Below are 19367 nucleotides of genomic sequence, written 5' to 3' on the forward strand. Positions count from 1 at the left end.
TTGTATTTCTAGCATTTGGATGTTGTATCATGTGATGAGTAAATATTTGGTCCCAGGGTGTCACATGACCACTGTGACTCCAGGGCCTGCTGCTTGTACCAGGCTGGCTGCTTGTACCAGGCTGGCTGTCTGGCTCAGTGGATGGCACTGTTGCTCTGTCTCTCGGTTATGAATGAATGAAGTTATGGGAGGATGAGTGGTATTGATTATGCTGATCCTTTGACTTCTCCTCTGCTGTACACCTGCAGACTGACATTTGTGGTTTGGAGTGAAATGACTCAACAACGACCTGATTTATTAATATGAAATCTGGTCCAGACCATCATGTCCTGCTCCAGGTGAATCATAGTAACAAACAAATGGCTAATGTTACATGTTGCACCATCATGAGGTCAAAGTTTGTCCAGTGATTAAATATAACAAAGTGGCTTTAGCTGAACTTTGTGTTTATTGCTAACTGGCTCTCACTGTCTAACAGGCAAAAGGACACACTGCAGGCATGCTGATGATTATGATGAACATGTTCGATGCTGATGGTAGCCTTTAGCCCAGTGGTTCCCAACCTTTTCTGGCTCGTGTCCCCATTTTGACATCACAAATTTCTGGTCGACCCTGTCAATCAAGATGTTCCAGCTCAGATATTTTTATATGCTGCCTTTTATTTGAACTCGATTTAAATTCAAGAAAGTGAAAGTAAAGAATACAGTTGTTTAGGATTGTGTGTGATGTTTTAAATCATATTTTTTTAAAGAATAATAATTAGTTTAAAAAATATTTTTATCAGTAATTTCTTTTCTTTCTTTTTTTACCAATTACCGGACATTTCAGGCGACCCCATTTGAATTCCAGGCGACCCCACATGGGGTCCCGACCCCAAGGTTGAAAACACTGCTTTGGCCCAAAGCATTGCTCACAGAGCCTCAAGCCTGCTGGCTGGCCTGTGGAATGACCCACACTGCAGACTGATGACATGGTCAGTCCTCCTGAATTGCCCAAACTGGTGTGTGTGTGTGTGTGTGTGTGTGTGTGTGTGTGTGTGTGTGGGGGGGGGGGGGGGGGGGGGGGGGGGGGGGGGGGGGGGGTGCGAGTCAAGATGAGAAATAAGGATGGACCCTCATATGTCAAGTGAGTGCGGCAGGACTACGGGTCACATGAAAATACCATTTACACAAAAGAAAAGGTCCGACCTTGAAGCAGGGCTGTTCATCAGACACTGGCTGTTTACACACGTCACCGCGGATATTAAGCATAATGTCAAACTGGGGCAATTGCTGCCAAGACCTTCAATATGAATTAGAGCTGTGAATCTTAAGAGCGCCGCCAACAAAACGTTATTCCAACTTAAGTACGCAACTCATCACCAAGGTGTCACACAAAGCAAAGACAAACACAAAGAGCTCTCAAGACCTTCAGAAATGTATTTTGCAGAACATACTGATGGCCTCGGTTACGGACGTGCCTGAATGCACCGTTTTATCCGTTAGTGCCGTTATCCAGAAGTGAAAAGAACATCATTTCACCATAAACTGGCCACGACCAGGTTATGTTCAGAGTTTCATCCTAAAATCGGCTATAAAAGTGTTACTGTTTCACTATTGAACTCATCTAGAGCTGGTGTCACCTTTTACTGTGAAAGTCCAGTGGAGCTGGATCAGAACGCAGCGTTGGACCGGAGGGAGAGATCACGCTGATCCGCTGCTGTTGACTTTCTCTCTGAGCATCTCCTCCTACAGATGTTCTCCTCACCCGTTGAGCTGAGCGTCAGGAGCTCATTATAGGCTATAGTCTATATATTTTACTTTTATATAGAGTCTATGGAAGCCACTGATACAAGTTGTTCGCTCGCAGCAGGACAGATAATCAGATGGATAATCGGTAAAGTTAATAATTTCATTTTGATGTGGCCATGAATAGCCTAAATTAATTTCGATGTTTCGCCTGTATGCTGCCTAAACGTCTGCACTGTTTTCACATTTAAAAAGGTCTTTGTATTGTCTTTGAAATATGAGATTGTAGAGCACCTAAAAAAAAACCCTGAACCTGTTTCCATACGCACATCCAGCCTCACTTTCAATAGAACACACTCGCATTCTATAATTGCAATCAGTGAAATATATGAAAACAATATAAAACACAATTTAAAAAGGACAGTTGTTGTTGCTCCAGTTTATTTAGTTTAAATGGATAAAGCTCCATATTTAAAAGCGCAATGTTCAGCTGTCAGAAATTAAAAGCAGCCTCCTCCTGTCATATTTGCAGCAACACTGTTGCTTCAGGCTGCGATCACGCTTTTTTGTATTAGTCATACTCTCCATTAAAGGGATAGTTCACCCAAAATTCAAATTTCACTCATTATCTACTCACCCTCATGTTGACTAAGGGCTGGGAGAATTTTCAGAGTCCTCCGTGCCTTCTCTGAGTTACGAGGGGGGTCCACGCAGCAAAAAAAAACATCCAAATTACAGACGAACAGTATGGAGGTATTTGGATGTTTTTTGGTGTGTCTTTTTGAACGAAGAAGTGTGCACCATTGAGCACCATTCACAACCATTATATGGACAAATACTGCTGTGCGGAACCCCCTGTAACTCCGAGAAGGCACGGAGGACTCTGAAAATTCTCCCAGCCCTTAGTCCACATGAGGGTGAGTAGATAATGAGTGAAATTTGAATTTTGGGTGAACTATCCCTTTAAAACAACCTGCTCCTCTTGGCTGAAATCAGCCCGTTGTCGCCCCATTTTGTGCGGTAGTAGAATCATATGACGCCAAACGCCTCCTTTGATGTGAACGCGCACAGAGCATGAAGCTGAGAGCCGGACTTAACAAACAAAAGTTGATAACCAGCTTCATAGTACCGTGTTAACTCTGACCAGGGCTGGAGGTTTTGTTGAGCTGGAACAATGAACACAAAACCTGGCCATGGTGAGCCTCCTTCACAGCACAGGCCTGGAATCAGCAGATAAAGTTGTAAAAGAACAACAAAACAATGAGTAATGCACTCAACCTCCATGGCTTCTATGCATGCTCACCACATGCAAGTCTATTGACACATTCAATACCTATTTTCCCCACTGTCAATCCATTCTTCACTTCTGTTTGTGACTCATTCCCTTTTTCAAACCTATACAGTCATGAAGGACGAGTGGTTAGAGGGAGAGTGTGTCGGAGACAGCATGTGTTGATGAAATGATGAAGCCCTCGCTATAGTAAGACCTTAAAGGGATAGTTCACCCAAAATTCAAATTTCTAAGAGCTGTGAGAATTTTCAGAGTCCTCCGTTCCTTCTCTGAGTTACGGGGGGGTCCGCGCAGCAGTATTTGTCTATATAACGGTTGTCAATGGATACCAACTTTCTTCCTCCAAAAAGACACACCAAAAAACATCCAAATACCTCCAAACTGCTCGTCTGTAATGTCCGTCTTGTATTGCACTATGGAGGTATTTGGATGTTTTTTGGTATGTCTTTTGGACGAAGAAAGTTGGTATCCATTCACAACCCCCCCCCCCCCCCCCCTCGTAACTCAGAGAAGGAACAGAGGACTCTGAAAATTCTCACAGCTCTTAGTCGACATGAGGGTGAGTAGATAATGAGTGCAATTTGAATTTTGGGTGAACTATCCCTTTAATGATTTGTGAACAATATACACTATCATTTGTTTCACTGCGTATTTATTTTATTAGAAAGTCTGATGGTTTGACCAGCAGTGTGCCGTCAGCAGCAGCAGCATTGATATCATTAGAAATCCACCAGCTCTTCTCTAATGATGCAACATCACAAGACCAGTCAGAGAGTGACTACAGTAGCCTCAAAGCTCTTCTTTGTTACAGTGAACACAGTACCAACTTCTCTCTCTCAGATTTGGAGCCAGAGACGTTTGTAATCAAAGCAACTATTCACCACAGTAAATGATAGGCTGTGCATCCTTTTCCTTCAAATGCATCATTCATGATTTGACATTTCCATCATCTGCGTTTGATTGCATGAGACCATGTGACGCTGTTTCCCAAAGAACTTAACTACACGAAGACTGAAGTTTATCTGAAGTTGCATCTGGCTTTGATGTGCATGGCTCTTTGAAGACGATGACTGTTAAGGCAGCGGAGGTGTACAGGTATTTCTGTTGGTGTCTGAAGGCGCAGGTTATCTGCAGAGGAGCTGATTATTTTTCTCAGTATAAATTGTCTTCAGACAGTTTTGAACATTTTTTTTAACGTCATCACTCACATAACACAAGACAAAATGAAGACAACATCTCCATAAATGTTCATCACATTTTCAGCTCGCTCTTTTTATTTCTGCGTTGTTCAAACACAGTTTTCATTTTAGTTTTGTTTTCAGATGTACTTCAGTGGCATTTGTGTTTTTTTATATCAGATATGAAATCAGTGTTCCAGAGGGCAGGCAGGCAGAGTCTGGATACCAGCTTTGTTGACATTTTGAAGGCATAGAGGTATTAGAGTGTTATCATGAATTTTTCAGGTGTACGATAACATGGCCGCGTGTGACCCATCATTTCAGTGGATTTGTTTGGTGTGGTGCTGCAGTGTGATTGTTCTTCTTTCCCAGCTTTTTTGAGGGAAAGCTTGGTTTTGTTTTCAGCTGGTTTGACCGTGAGCCAGAGTTTTTACTTCTTCAGACTGTTGTAACTTCTGCAGCAGAGACAGCCTTACTTACTTACTTTTACTTTATTTGTTTATTTGGTCGGGACAGTGCATATTAATGAACAGTGAGTGCTAGAGTACCCACAGTAAATACACCGGATTTAGCACATGTGCTAAATTACATCAGTAGTCCCCAAAACAATACAACAATTAACATAAAAAGTCCAAAAAGACAGAGGACCATTAGATAATAGGAAAAGTACATTTACATAGTTACAGGGTTAGACATGATTCTATATATAATCTATATAGCTGGAATTAACATGATTCATTGAAATATAAAAATATATATCTATACAGTTGCGATTGACATGATTCACTTTAAATATAAAAAATATAAATCTATACAGCATAGCAGGACACAGTGTGTTTTCGAGGTTGTCCCTCTATCCGTCTTGTTCTTGTGAACATGAGAGAACTTCCTAAAATGTGGACTCCTGGATTCAAAGATGACAGATTGCAAGTTTATTTTCAAAGGTCAAACTCACCGTGACAGCCTGAAAAACCTGCTGACTAATCCACATCGGTACTAAGTTACCCCTAAGTGAAGAATATGACCTTTACTCTGTGCGTTCGACATGCATTCGATTGATTTATGTGCTACACTGCTGCATTCTGGTCCAATCTCCTGAAGTATCACTCCACATCACCGCTCACAGGCAGGTATTAATTCAGAGCCATTCTCATGCTGCACTGGACCAGAATCCTGACTAGAACTGGACACAGATCAGAAACACCTAAACATCTCTTCAAGTTACCAGGGATTATGCGTGAGGGGAATGTTAAGTGATGGAGCAGAAGGTCGTGTATTTCCATTGCACAGAGAATACGCTGTGAAATGGATATGTGAAGGGCTCCTTTAAAGATACATGAGCCAAAAGCTGAGTGTTGAAGTGATAATTCATGTTGTTTGAGGACGGGGTTGTGTGGAGGACTCCTCTAGAGTCGCTGTGTTACCTGCAGATGATGCCACAGCAGCAAAAACATGTTTTAGCCACTTCAAGAATGTCAACAGAAAAAAAATCAATTTCAGTTGAACTGCACTTTTATTTTGAATATTTTCACTGCTTTATCTTTCTGTTAAAAAAACCCTTCCTTTGCATCTACCATTGTGACCCATTGAAAGTAAATGTGTAGGTGCAACGGCAGGAAAAATGTAGTAGTTCCAAAGGTTAGGACTTGATGGCAAAATGAAACGGTGAAAATATTCAAATAAAGTGTAACCTTCAAGTGGGTGCAGGTGCTGCTTCTCTAAACTGGCAGCACACCGAGTACTTCACACAGCAGAACCTGAGCGCTCTATCAAAGTCCCAGCAGTGAAGCAGGACAAACCTCTGATGACTTATTCATTAAGGAGTCATTAAATGTAACATAAGGTATGATAAAAGATCTAGTGCAGTAATTGGTTTTCTCTTTTTAAGGCATTTGTCTCTGTTGCCTAAAAGTTGGTCAGTTGCGTTGAACATTATTGATAATTCTGTGGAGAATCGGGGGCCAACCCAGTTGGAAGCTGTGCATGATTGGGTTTCTCAGGTTATTTGTCTGTGTCCTGCTCTGCTGGACATGATGTCACAGTAAAACCTTGTCAGAACCTCTCTGGATTTGACCTTCACTCAGACTCCAGGGTGAATGAATTCAATCAATTTCAAGGACAAGGTTGTGGTGACCTCACTTTTTAGCTGTCACTCAAGACTTCATACAGCAATTTCAGAGTTGAATACTTAATATGACTGTGGATGAACAGGGATGTGATCTGAGACCAGCCTGAGTGGTGGAGGCAAACAACGATGAGGTGGGAATCCAGATTTTTCTTTTTTAAACTTCTAACAGTAGTGAACAATGAGGTCAAGAGCAACAAATTACCCCTCTTGTTGCACAGAATCAGATATATCAGTGTTGACTGTGAATTAATGAAATTATGAGCTATGAAATTAGGTTGGGTCAGCTCTTAATTAATCAACACAGAGACACTGAGATTGTCTTCTAATTTATTGATTGCACTGGTGACAGCTGAGGGCATTCTGTTCACACCCAACACATGAGTTATTAAGTGATAGTTATTACTCACTTAACTTTTGGGGCAGGAAAGTCAAAAGAATAAGTAATAGTGACAGCTTTTGAAACAGTCACAGATAAACACAGCCCCAACGTTTAACTGCTGTCTGCTCTGTACAAGCTGGAGCTATCTATGTTTTATCTGTTGACGACAGAACCAGGACACCTGAGCCAGGCTGAGTACTACACAGACTTCTGATGTGTCCGTTTGTCACCTCTTTATCATTTCTGGATGTGAAAATATGCGAGTTAAAGGCATAGTAGCATTTTTTTTTAAAGTGGGGTTGTATGATCTACAAATAGCTCCTAAGTACTTTAATTGCAGTAGAAGACTCTCTGCACTCCTCCTGTTAGCAACGCCAGCCCATAGCCCTGCCCAGAGATTTACAACATACATTGTTGTGAACAGACCTAAAGAAACAGCCTATTTTCACGGCCTAAAAGAGGTTTTACCTGAAAAAAAAATACACAGTTCCATTGTTCGCTATAATATAATTTTTTCCAGCCCCTCAAAGTGCAGGAAAAACGCAGTTTTTATTTGAAGCTAACCAACTCACGTATCCCTCCGCCCAGGGTTAGCGCCCGCCGATCAGCAGTTGGTTAGGTCCAAATAAAAACTGCGTTTTTCCTGCACTTTGAGGGGCTGGAAAAGATTATATTATAGCAAACAATGGAACTGTGTATTTATTTTTTTTCAGGTAAAACCTCTTTTAGGCCACGAAAATAGGCCGTTTCTTTGGGTCCATTCACAACAATGTATGTTGTAAATCTCTGGGCAGGACTATGGCCTGGTGTTGCTAACGGGAGGAGTGCAGAGAGTCTTCTACTGCAATTAAAGTACTTAGGGGCTATTTGTAGATCATACAACCCCACTTTTTAAAAAAATGCTACTATCCCTTTAAATACAACTTGTCTGGAGTCATAGATGGTCTTATTTACTACGGACAGCCCAGAGCCTGTTGGGCTTTGGGTTCTGTACACAGACTATAAGTAAAGATGGCTGTTTACCTCCATGACATCATCCATAGGTTTCTGAAGAGTAGTTTTAAAGCTCAGAGTGCGCTGCTCTGTCATGGCCATCTTGACACCAAATTCCCTATGAAAGGGATACTTCACCCAAAATCCATAATTCACCAATTTTCTACTCACCGTCATGCCAAGGAAGGGTTTGGAGAACTTTTGGAGTTATCAGAACGCTTTTGAAGTTCCAGGAGGGTCTGACTGGCAACATTCATTCTTTATGTGGCAGCTTCAGGACACTTGGGTCAGTACAGACGAGCAGTATGGAGGTAACTGGATGTTTCACAGTGTGTGTTTTGGACCATTCAAAAGTGAGCTCTATCCGCCATCATTATATGTAAATCCTTTGCCAGCTGGACCCCCACTGGAACTCCTAAAGCGTTTTGATAACTCCAAAATTTCTCCAACCCCTTCCTTGGCATGACAGTGAGTAGAAAATTGATGAATTATCAATTTTGGGTGAAGTATCCCTTTAAGCAAAAATGTAGAAAGCAGAGGGATGTGTGTGCTGTGGAGTTGGCCATTATAACATTGGAGTCTATGGGTAGTGACTCACGTTTGGCAGAGTTGTATTGGCTTCATTTGCTGCCACTTTGTTTTAGGATTATTTAGTTTTCAGGTTGATGATTTAATGATATGGAGGCTGCTGGTGTTTACCATTAGAGATCAGTGCATGTCAAACACCTCCTGTTTGAAGAGATCCACTGTGCTGTTGAGGGTGGTGATGTTGTCTTCTTAGTGGATGTAGCAGGCTTTTAAATTCAAACAATGATTGCAAAAGGAAGGTTTAGCTTAATGCAACAGATCTGAGACAACTAGTGTAAATGTAGAAATAGTTTTGAGACAGTTTTTTTTTTTGTATATTTTTTTGGGCTTTTTCACCTTTAATTGACAGGAGAGTCGAAAGAGAGACATGGAAGGAGGAAATGGGGAGGCAGAGAGGGGGGGATGACACGCAGGATAGGGCTGCAGGGTAGGGATGTGGGATTCGAACCGGAGCCGCCTGCAGTGAGGACTATAGCCTCAACACATGGGGTGAGTTCTCTACCAACTGAGCTAACACTGCCCGTACTTATTCTTTAATTTTGATGACAGTTGTCGACTCGACTGTGTCGTTGTGAGATCCTCCTCCAGGCTGCAGCCAGACACCTGAGGCTGCTGGCCACTGATGATGATCAGTGCTGTGGCTGCAGTGGGAAAAGCCAAAGTGTGCTTCTTGTAATGAAAGCTCTTGCATTTCTTATCTAAACTCTGCCCTGCACTCAGTCTTGCCATTAGCAAGACATCTGCCACGTTTGAAGTCAGTCTGGTGAACCCTTATGCAGTTAACACAGACACACACACTGTCTTTGCATTCATAGATAGATAACATGTCCAGCTGTGACCAGTTAAACTAAACACCAGTATGGTCCATAAAACAGTTCTTTGCCATATCTTCTAAATCACTTCTGGGTTATGTCCATCAGACATGAAGAGGAAGAGAGGGAGCTGCCAGTATAAAGTGTGACTTCCATTCACAGAGTGTTACCAGTGCTGAGACATGAGAGCTGTCAGACCACGTGAGCAGACGTGTGAACCCAGGACAGCTTCTCATTTCTCTGTGCCCGACAGTAAATCTCAGCTGCCTGTGATTAATATCCTGCTATGAATTCCGAGTTGGTTTCTAAGCACTGGCGGGAAGAGTGGATGTGAGTTCATCCTTCACATGGACTGTGCACATGCTTTTGAAGCAGAAAAAAAAAAAACCTTTCTCAATTCAGATTTGTTAATGAAGCTATTTTCAGCTCTCGCTCTCTGCAGCCTCAGTTACTGCACTGAACTCTCTAATCCTTTGCTCTGACCCCTGAGGAATTGTATGTGTTCAGATGAACATGCTTCACTAATTGTGGCTGTAAGCACTGTCACATCCATCATCATATCCATATATAAACCACCAGTATACAGTGCCGTGAAAAAGTATATGCCCCCTTCTAGATTTCTTACTTTCTGGCATATTTGTCACTCTTGAATGTTTATGATCATCAAACAAATTTGGATATAAGACCAAGATAACCCAAGTAAATATAAAATGCAATTTTTAAATGATGATTTCATTGATTAAGGGAAAAAAGCTATCCAAACCTATTGGCCCTGTGTAAAAAGTAATTGCCCCCCTTGTTAAATCAGAAACTGTGATAAACCTATTTTTTTTGGAAAGCCGAGTTCAATTTCATTCTCCACACCCAGGCCTGATCACTGCCAGATCTGTTAAATGAAGAAATCACTTCAATAGAACCTGTTTGAGTGAAGTGCAGATCTAAAAAAAATCATCATTTCTCTACCTAAAGAAAAAAAAAAAAAGATGTTAAAAACAAAATCATTGACACATACAGTATCAGTCTGGAAAGTGTTACAAAGCCATTCCTAAAGTTTTGGGACTCCAGTGAACCACAGTGAGAGTCATATGAACAAATACAGAAAGCTTGGAACAGTGGTGAAAACCTTTCCAACATGGCCGCCCTACCAAATACTCCAAAAGCACAGCAGCAACTCATCACAGAACAACTTGTAAAGACCTGCTTGGCTCAGTTAAGGTAAGTGTTAATGACTCAACAATAAGAAAGAGACGAGGCAAAAACTGCACCCACTGGAGAGTTCAAAGGTGAATCAGAAAGGCCCGTCTTTTTTGGCTTGGCTTTTGCCAAAAAAATTTAATTAAAAAAATTACATTTCTTGATGATCCCAAGATTTTTGGGGAAAATATTTTGGGGGGAAATATTCTGTGGACTGAAAAGACAAAAGTTTTTTTTTTTTTGAAGGTGTCTGTCCCAATACGTCTGTAGTAAAACTAAAAAGAGCATCATACCAACAGTTAAACACGGTGGTGGTAGTGTGATGGTCTGGAGCTGCTCTGCTGCTTCAGGACCTGGATGACTTGCAGTAATTGATGGAACCATGAATTCTTGTTTCTGACAGAAAATCCTGAAGGAGAACGTCCGGCCATCAGTTCCTGACCTCAAGGTCAAACGCTCTTGGGGTTTCTCCATTATATTAGTGGATAAAGACTCTCACTGCGGTTTGCTGGAGTCCCAAAGTTTTAGAAATGACTTTGTAACACTTTCCAGGTGTCAATGATTTAGTTTTTTCATCTTTTTTTGAATCTCTATAGCAGTATGATGTGTTGCTGCTTGAGATCTCTCAGCCAGCTTCACTTCACTCAAACAGGTTCTATTGAAGTGATTTCTTGATGCAACAGGTCTGACAGTGATCAGGCCTGGGATAGTGAAATTGAACTCAGCTTTCCAAAATATTAGGTTCATCATGATATGATATACCATGTTATGATTTAACAAGGGAGGCAGTTACACTGAACAATTGCTCCAATTTTTCCTGAGCTGAACTCAAAGATCTAAAAGGTTTTCTATTTACGCAAAAGGCCTATTTCTGTCAAATATTGTTCCCAAATCTGTCTAAATCTGTGTTAGCGAGCACTTCTCCTTTACTGAGATAATCCATCCACCTCACAGGTGTAGCATATCAAGATGCTGATTAGACAACATGAATATTGCACAGGTGTTCCTTAGGCTGGCCACAATAAAAGGCCACTCTAAAATGTGCAGTTTTACACATTGACACATTGACACTGTTGTACATAAAATGGGTAAGTCACTGGCGATGTAGAAAATACCTCACAGCAAATACGGCAAAAAATGTTTTAAATAACATTGTACTCTCACATCTGGACTATTGTCAGATAGTATGGGCAAGAGCTACCCAAAAAGATCTGAATAAATTACAGCTGGTGCAGAACAAGGCAGCACGCCTTGCTCTGCAATGCCCATACAATAACATGCATTCCTGTCTACAATGGTTAAAAGTAGAGGACAGAGTCAATGCTGCAGTACTTTTCTCAATATGGAAAACATTACAGTTTAAAACACCTTTACATCAATACAATCAGTTAAAGCAGAAGTAAGTGATCCGGTGGTTTTGGCTAACTTCCTGTCAGCAGATGGAGTTAGCAGTCCCCGCCCTCGTCATGGATCTATTGGTCCTTGTCCCTACGTCACCACATTCACGCGCATCCCTTGGCTGCACACACAGAGAGGACCGCCCCTTTATGCCGTTCTCTCTCCTCATTGGATAAAGGTTGTAGGATACAAGGAAAGTTTTCTCCTCGGCTTACAGCAGAGCAGAGTGACTGACAGACCCGTGTTTCAGACCAAACACTCTATAGAAGTGATTGCTGTCTGAAGATAGAACTAAGACTTATATTAACACAAACATTCTGCTTACTTCTGCTTTAATAAATGAAATCATCATTTAAGAAGTTCATTTTATATTTACATGGGTTATCTTGGTCTAATATCCAACTTTATTTGATGATTGTAAACATTTAAGAGTGACAAATATGCGAAAAAGTAAGAAATCAGGAAGGGGGCAAATACTTTTTCACGGCTCTGTATACCCAGGTCTGAGGTTAGGTAGACTTCATTTGTTCATTTGAGCCACCAGCACCTGCTGGGGGAGGGAGGATCTAATATCTATTGTGGCCATTGTTGTTTCAGAAAATCAACAAACAGACATTTCTTGAGTATAGATTCATAGACCAACACTACACTGGCCTGGTCACATAATGAAATACACAACCGTTACTACGGAGCGAAGCCTATTGACAGCCATACATACATATAACAATACACCGCCACATGCCGAGCTCATCATGTTATATAATTGTTGTGCGTCTCCAGAGGCACCGAGAGATGATTCTTTTCTTTTCTTTTCCACTCTCTTTCTCTGCGTGATAAACACTGTGCTCCATTCTAGCAAGATAAAGATATGTTATTGTCACAAGAGCAACATGGTTTGACGTGATAAGAAAATGTTTCACAATAATGTGAAATACATCTTGTTATAACATCGGAAGGATATTACAACTTCCTCCTTGGCTGCCATCATTATCACCACTGGTCTCCCACCACTGAGACATACAGTAACTATGGGAAAACAAGTAAGAATTTGTTCTGGGTGTGCATGGAAACACTAGTTATCTCTGATTTAGGGCAGCTCTGAATATTTGTGTGCACGCTAAAAGAAGATAATGCAGTCTGTGGTCTGCATTCAATTTGCCTGTTTGGGGAAGGCAGAGGGGGGGATGGAAGAAGGTCAAGTGGACAAATGACCTGCATTCAGTCTGAGTCTCTGTGCATACACAGATTCACACAGCACTGAGTTACTGTTGGGAGCTAATGAGCTACACTGTGTGGTTTTCATGTTTGGTTCTGTGTCTGGAACAGTCTATAAAGATGATGCAACTGTTGTGATGATGGCTAAGTTTCATAATGTAACAGCTCAGTCTGGTGTGTGAGTAGCCTATAAAATACTGTACATTAGGCAAATACACATCTGTAATGTGTATGGTCGTGGTGGGTGGCGGGGAGGCGCAGTCGTGCTGTGGTTAGCTGTGGTTGCTGTTGCTGCAACAAGACAGTCCTGGTTCTGGTTTTGATTTTTTTTTTTTTTGAGGCACCATAAAATCTTTTTAAAATCTTAATCTGTCAATTTTTATACAACTTACACTGCAAAAACTCAACTATCTTACCAAGAATATTTGTCTTATTTCTAGTCAAAATGTAATTTCTAGTCAAAACAAATCTCATTATAAGAAACATCACATAAAAAGTAGCTTGTTTTTAGACAGTTTTTATTTCTTTCAAGCATATTTTCCTTTCACTGGCAGATTTTTCTACTTACAGTATTTCAAGTGAAAATTTGTTTGAAACAAGTGAAAATGATCTAAAAACAAGTTGATTTTTAGGTGGCGAGTCTTATTTTAAGTGGAAAGAGTTTTGACTAGAAATGAGACATTTTGACAAGAAAAGGGACAAATATTCTTGGAAAGATTTTGAGTTTTTGCAGTGTAATGTTGATGTTTTCTTGTAATTAGCTCCTATGCTGTATGGAGTTGTATGCTTCTCTTCACACCAGAAGAAAAAGCAACAGTGGAGAAGTATTTATGTTTTCTTACCTAGTAAGACAGCACATTTAATAGTTCAACATTTTGGCAAATTGGCCCATTGCCATAATCCCTATAGGAGTAGGTTCGTTACCTTTAATTGTTGGTGCAAGCTATTTTTTAGAACGGCGGAGCAGAGCCTGGGCTGCTCAGAGCTACATACGGAGGCTCATGGGATTTCTTGGTTTCCCTCATCAAACTCATCAAATACACAATCCAACAATGTGCAGGTCACAACTTGTCCATGAGAGCTTTTTGGAGTTGTTGGATTGAGGGAAACCAAGAAATCCCATTAGCCTCCATAGCGTAGCTCTGAGCAGCTCACCGCTCTGCTCCGCCGTTCTAAAAATAGCTTGCACAACAAATAAAGGTAACGAATTTACTGCTATGACTAGGGATTATGGCAATGGGCCAATTTGTCAAAATGTTGAACTATCCCTTTAAAGACGAGTCTAGACTACTGATAAGTCTTAACAATAACATGACAGCGATGGATATGGCAATGATTAAAGATGGCCTCAAAAGTCAGAGAAGTGAGGTGATGTGGACTCACCTTCCTTTTCATCTGCAGATTACCAGCCCACATGTCCGTCTGCAGGGCCAAATATTTAATGTAATTTTGCACCATAGAAGATTTTGGATGGAAGAACAAAAGGCGTATCCAGCAGCTGTCCACTGAACTAAATATTAAACTTCAAAGGTGGTGATATAACGGCAACATTTCTGCCTCCTTCACCAGATTCGAGAAAGCCGAGTCCAATTCTTGAAAGCCGCTATAATCAATATGCATTAGGACGTATGAAACGACAATGTGACGGTGTGAAATTGCTGATGGTGACGAAACAACAGCGAATCAGCACAGACGTCCACTTTTTAGGGTTTTCACTTTTCAGCTCACGGTTTAACTGTCTAGCAAGAAACGTATCTGTTTACAGTCACTCTACACTCTCATAGCGTTGTTCTTGTCATGTCAAAATTGCGCAGTAACATGCTCGGCACCGAACAGCAGACAAGACGGACATTGTTAAAGACTTAGACGGTGGACAAAGTGGACCATTGATGAGCCCAGGAGCCAGATATTTCCCTCAAGGGCTCAGCAGAGATAAACGGAACTAAAGAAGTGTAAATAGATGAGAAGAGAGAGACATGACTCTGTATTAATTGAAATGTTTCTCCTGTTTATAACCAAAATATCTGTTATCACAGAAAAAAATTAAAACTTGTAAATCCGGTGCTTGAAAGAGCTGTGGTGTTTTGTGCCTACACAACATGCTGAGGGAAGAATTTCCATTCTGTACTGTACGTCATTCAGCAGGCCTTCACTCTCCACTCTTTATTCAGCTCATTCATCCCATGGCATGTTCATTCATGCTATAATTAACCTGCTGTGACCCTCTGACCATAAGGCAACAATACAGGCGCATCCTCTGGCGACACCGATACATAAGGTGAAGTGAAGCTGAAGAGCCATGAATGGTTTTTTTTTTGTTTTTTGTTTTTTTTCTTAAACATTGAAAGAAAAGCTGCGGAAGTCCCATGTCCCTTTGTCCCCCTCTGTTGTTTACTGTTCTATATGGAGCACACTGGTTAGTGGGTCAAAGAAAAGCAAATAGGAGTGTATGGCAGATGAGCAGCACACAGGAAATGCTGTGTATTGAGCTGCAGCTGTGACCCTTGTACCCCACTTATGTCGGATCTGGGAGACTCTGGAAATTCTGCACAATTCTGTTTTGAGAATCACTTCATACAAGAGCAGCAGGGTCAGTAGTAGCACAGTATGTGTTCCCTGAATATGACTCCCACTTATTTTGGGAACATCCTTACTTTGCTTCTTGTTTCACAGTGGCACCACATACACTACTCACAAAAAGTTAGGGATATTTGAATATCCCTATAAAAAGTTCATGCTACAGTGATATTCTATCATGAAAGCCTTTTTAAGTAGAAGGATGCAATGGGCATTTCTTTATCTCAAACAAAAGCTAACAGTGGTGGCTATAGCACAACAAACATCTCAATGTCTCAATAACTTGATCAATTTGATTGTCATTGAACCAGAACATTTAGTGGTTCAATAACAACTGAACCACTAAATCAGACGGTGCTTGTGATTTCTGTGGTTAATCACCTTGTTAGAGAACAGTGTGTTATTCAGTAAGTACTGAAACATTGAACAATTGGACATTCAAAAGTTTAGAGAAGGTTAAATTAAGTTCACCTGTAGAGGTTATAGTGCATTTATGGTGCATTCTGAAATTGAATCCAAAAGCCAAACATCCCTAATAACTTTATTTGAGTAGTGTATTTGTCCCCCCAAAAAAAGATGCTGTTCACAGCAGCTGATTTTCATGAAATGTGACTAATTGTGCTTCTCATTAATCCTGATGATTTCTGATGACTCTCGATGAAAACAAATACACTGGACAAGTGGACAGTGTTTGGTTTGTGGGGACAGCACATAGTGTATCATATTGGTTTTAATAGCACCATACACCTTGTGTGGGTTGACTTTAGTGCAGGCCTCTACAGCTGTGTGCAAATCAAAGCTGATGTGAAACTGGCCACATGTGGCTCCTCTGACTGGCTTGCAAATGGAGCCGTCAACTGCACTTTTCCACTGTGCAATGACGAACAGTGGGTGCTGAACATTTTTCTTGAACAATCGATGTGTCACCATTAATTCAGCAGTCTTCTTTTTCTCTGCAACATTGCTTTATCGGCTTTTCTACTGTGTTGTCAAAACAACTGTCAGGACTTTTTGCATTTCTGGTCAAACTGGTTTTTCCCCACATCTTATAGTAATAGGCATGGTTTGTCATCCCTGCGGCTGATAGAACAGGATGGACTGTTGCTTTAAAGATGCCTCAGGTCATGTCAGGACAGTGATGGAACTTAAAACAAGATATTCATATCACTATCAAAAGGATATTTACAGTCATATCTTCTGTACTTCATATTCATATTGTTATTTAAGATTGCATTAACATAGCAGTGTCCTTTTCTTGTCTTGATTGTCTCCCTCCTAAAACGGTCAACAGTTTGCATTCATCAGCAGCCATCAGCTCTCTGCTGACACCCACAGCTATGGGGCCGCTAATTAATATGCAAAAGTATTTGATTCATCCAATGAGATAAACGTTATGTAACAGTTCATGTGCCTGTGAAATGTTTCTCGCCTAAATGGAATAGCTGTCACTGCGCTGATAATGGAGTAACACTGAGATTTTCTTTGGCTTGATGACAGACACTACATATCTGAAGTGTCTGTTAGAGCCATCAGCTGTTGCCTCCACCATCCACACACATTCTTCACCTGATGGGAGATTCCAGCAGGAAAGTGTGGGTTGTTGAGGGTTTTTTTCTTTTTTTTTATACCACAGGAGATTTTATAGTAAATTACAGACAGATGGCAATGGCTCTGTGATTCCTGCCCACTTAGCTGCTCAAGTGAAAAGATATCATCTGAATTTAATGACAACGTAGACAAAATGGTTGATGACCTCAAACAAACATAGAGAGGCATTTGTCTTTTTTCTTATTATAGTGGATTATCCTTTAACATGAAAAAAAACATCTTGATGAGTTGTGTCCCTCTTGTTCATGCAGTGTACATTTTTAATTTTTTTTATTTCAGTTTAGTTTAGTTTATTTTAGTGAACTTGATTGTCAATCACACTGTATAACAGTCATTACACAGGGGATCGAAATTGCATTTCCCCAAACTCCAAATGTGCAAATTAACATTCAACACACATTTAGCACACACATAACAAAGATACAAGATATACAGACAGACAAATCTTTGCATACATACATACATTTTGCATCTTTAATGGTGGAACAGAAACAGAGGTCGTCCTGGGTCCGTGTACGAAGTATAATTCAATTGCGTTGTTCACTTCGTACCATGAGAAATGTGGTTTTTAGGGGTATTTCCTGTTTGATTGACGTGAGACGTACAATGCAATTCAGCGCACCAAAGGTGCATGTCAAAGCGTATCTCTTCAGTTTAGTCTTCAACCAGCTCGGAAATTTAGCAATTAGCTTTTCCGGTCATTAAAGTAGTCTTCCAGCAGGAAAGTACTGATTTTCTGCTTTATGTGATCTCTGCTTTTGTTTGATGTGAGTAATTTGAGTCTTTGTCATTCCATCTCATTATGATGTTTTTCATTTTATATATTTCATTGTGTGTATTTTCCTGTGAAGCATGTCATTTGTTTGGGGTACATTTCTTGTATGAATGGTGCTTTTCATCAATCAATACTCATTGTATTACAGTAGTATTGATTATCACCTGCCTTTCACTGCATTCACCACTGAAAACCCCAAACTGATGAATAGGATGGACACTTCATGCTGTCAACCATGATCATTAGGAGCATTGATTTGCTACATGCAGTTAATTAGTTTTTTTTCCCATCCAGTCCATTTTAAAGCAGAAGTAAGGTGAACGTTTGTGTTAATATAAGTCTTAAATAGTTCTATCTTCCGACAGCAATCACTTCTATAGAGTGTTTGGTCTGTCAGTCACTCTGCTCTGCTGTAAGCCGAGGAGAAAACTTTCCTTGTATCCTACAACCTTTATCCAATGAGGAGAGAGAACGGCATAAAGGGGCGGTCCTCTCTGTGTGTGCAACCAAAACCACCGGATTGCTTACTTCTGCTTTAATCTTCAATGGTAGCTATAAGGCAAGGCATCTTTATTTATATAGCGCATTTCATACCAAGGCAACTCAATGTGCTTTACATAAAGACAAAACATTTTTTAAAAAAAGCATAAAACAGAATAAAAACAAACAAAACACTAAAAACAGAGTTAAAAGCAAGAGCAAATAAAAGTAAAATAAAAGAAAATAGATAAAGTTTTAAGTTCTTAAAAGAGCTCAGCTATAAGCACATGAAAAGAGAAATGTTTTTAACCTGGATTTAAAAGTGCTCAAGTGTCCTGTGCTCTCCCTCTCTCTCTCTCACACACAGGAACAGATTGTCTTCGTGACCGGCTGACGTTTCGTTTCTGCCAGACCCTCCGCCTGCTGGGCCGCTGCCACCTGCCCAACGTGCGGACGCAGTGCTGCAGAAGCTGCAGCCAGAGGTCACGGCCCAGCAGCACGGCTCGCCGCTGACACGCTGCAAAGTAACCACTCACATGCCTCATCAGCAGGAACACTGACTGCACCACTGAGCAACGACATCTTAATCATCATTTAAAGTCTACAATCTGAGCCTCTACCTGATTTCTTCACCACTACAGACTAATCATGAATTAGTCACACTCCAAAAACTCTGCATATTTGTGCTGGTGAGGTTACGACTGTAACCTGCGGAAAGTCATTGTAAATATAGAAAAGTATAGCCTCTCACTTAGCTCAACAATAAGACTGTAAACATTGGTTTGATGTGAGTGACATCTCATGAATCAATATACAGAGCTACATAAAGAGTCCTCTATCAGTGTAGCTAACTTAATAATGCATTACTACACAAGTAGACAAACCGTACTTCATGGTTGGTACAGTGCTTCCATTTTACTGACCTGCAACAGAAACTGCACAGACTGAAACAGACACTGAACTGTTGCGTGCAGGCAAAATCCACTTTGGTTTTATATATATAGCCTACTGTATTATAATGTGG

At 40.6% G+C, this 19367-nt stretch overlaps 1 protein-coding gene across 1 annotated transcript in view; it reads left to right on the plus strand.

Annotated features, from left to right (window-relative positions):
- Positions 1 to 18856, plus strand: part of adamts7 (a disintegrin-like and metallopeptidase (reprolysin type) with thrombospondin type 1 motif, 7) — a gene marked incomplete at its 3' end in the record, with an annotated part of 95875 nt that extends 77019 nt beyond the window's left edge. The window contains exon 24 of the mRNA XM_083993075.1: positions 18711 to 18856. Within this exon, the coding sequence (XP_083849201.1) occupies positions 18711 to 18856 (146 nt within the window). The remainder of the gene's footprint in view (positions 1 to 18710) is intronic.
- Between the last annotated feature and the right edge of the window lie 511 nt (positions 18857 to 19367).

This window comes from Trachurus trachurus, assembly GCF_905171665.1.
Source record: "Trachurus trachurus genome assembly, chromosome: 3".
In the NCBI taxonomy this organism is placed as follows: domain Eukaryota; kingdom Metazoa; phylum Chordata; class Actinopteri; order Carangiformes; family Carangidae; genus Trachurus; species Trachurus trachurus.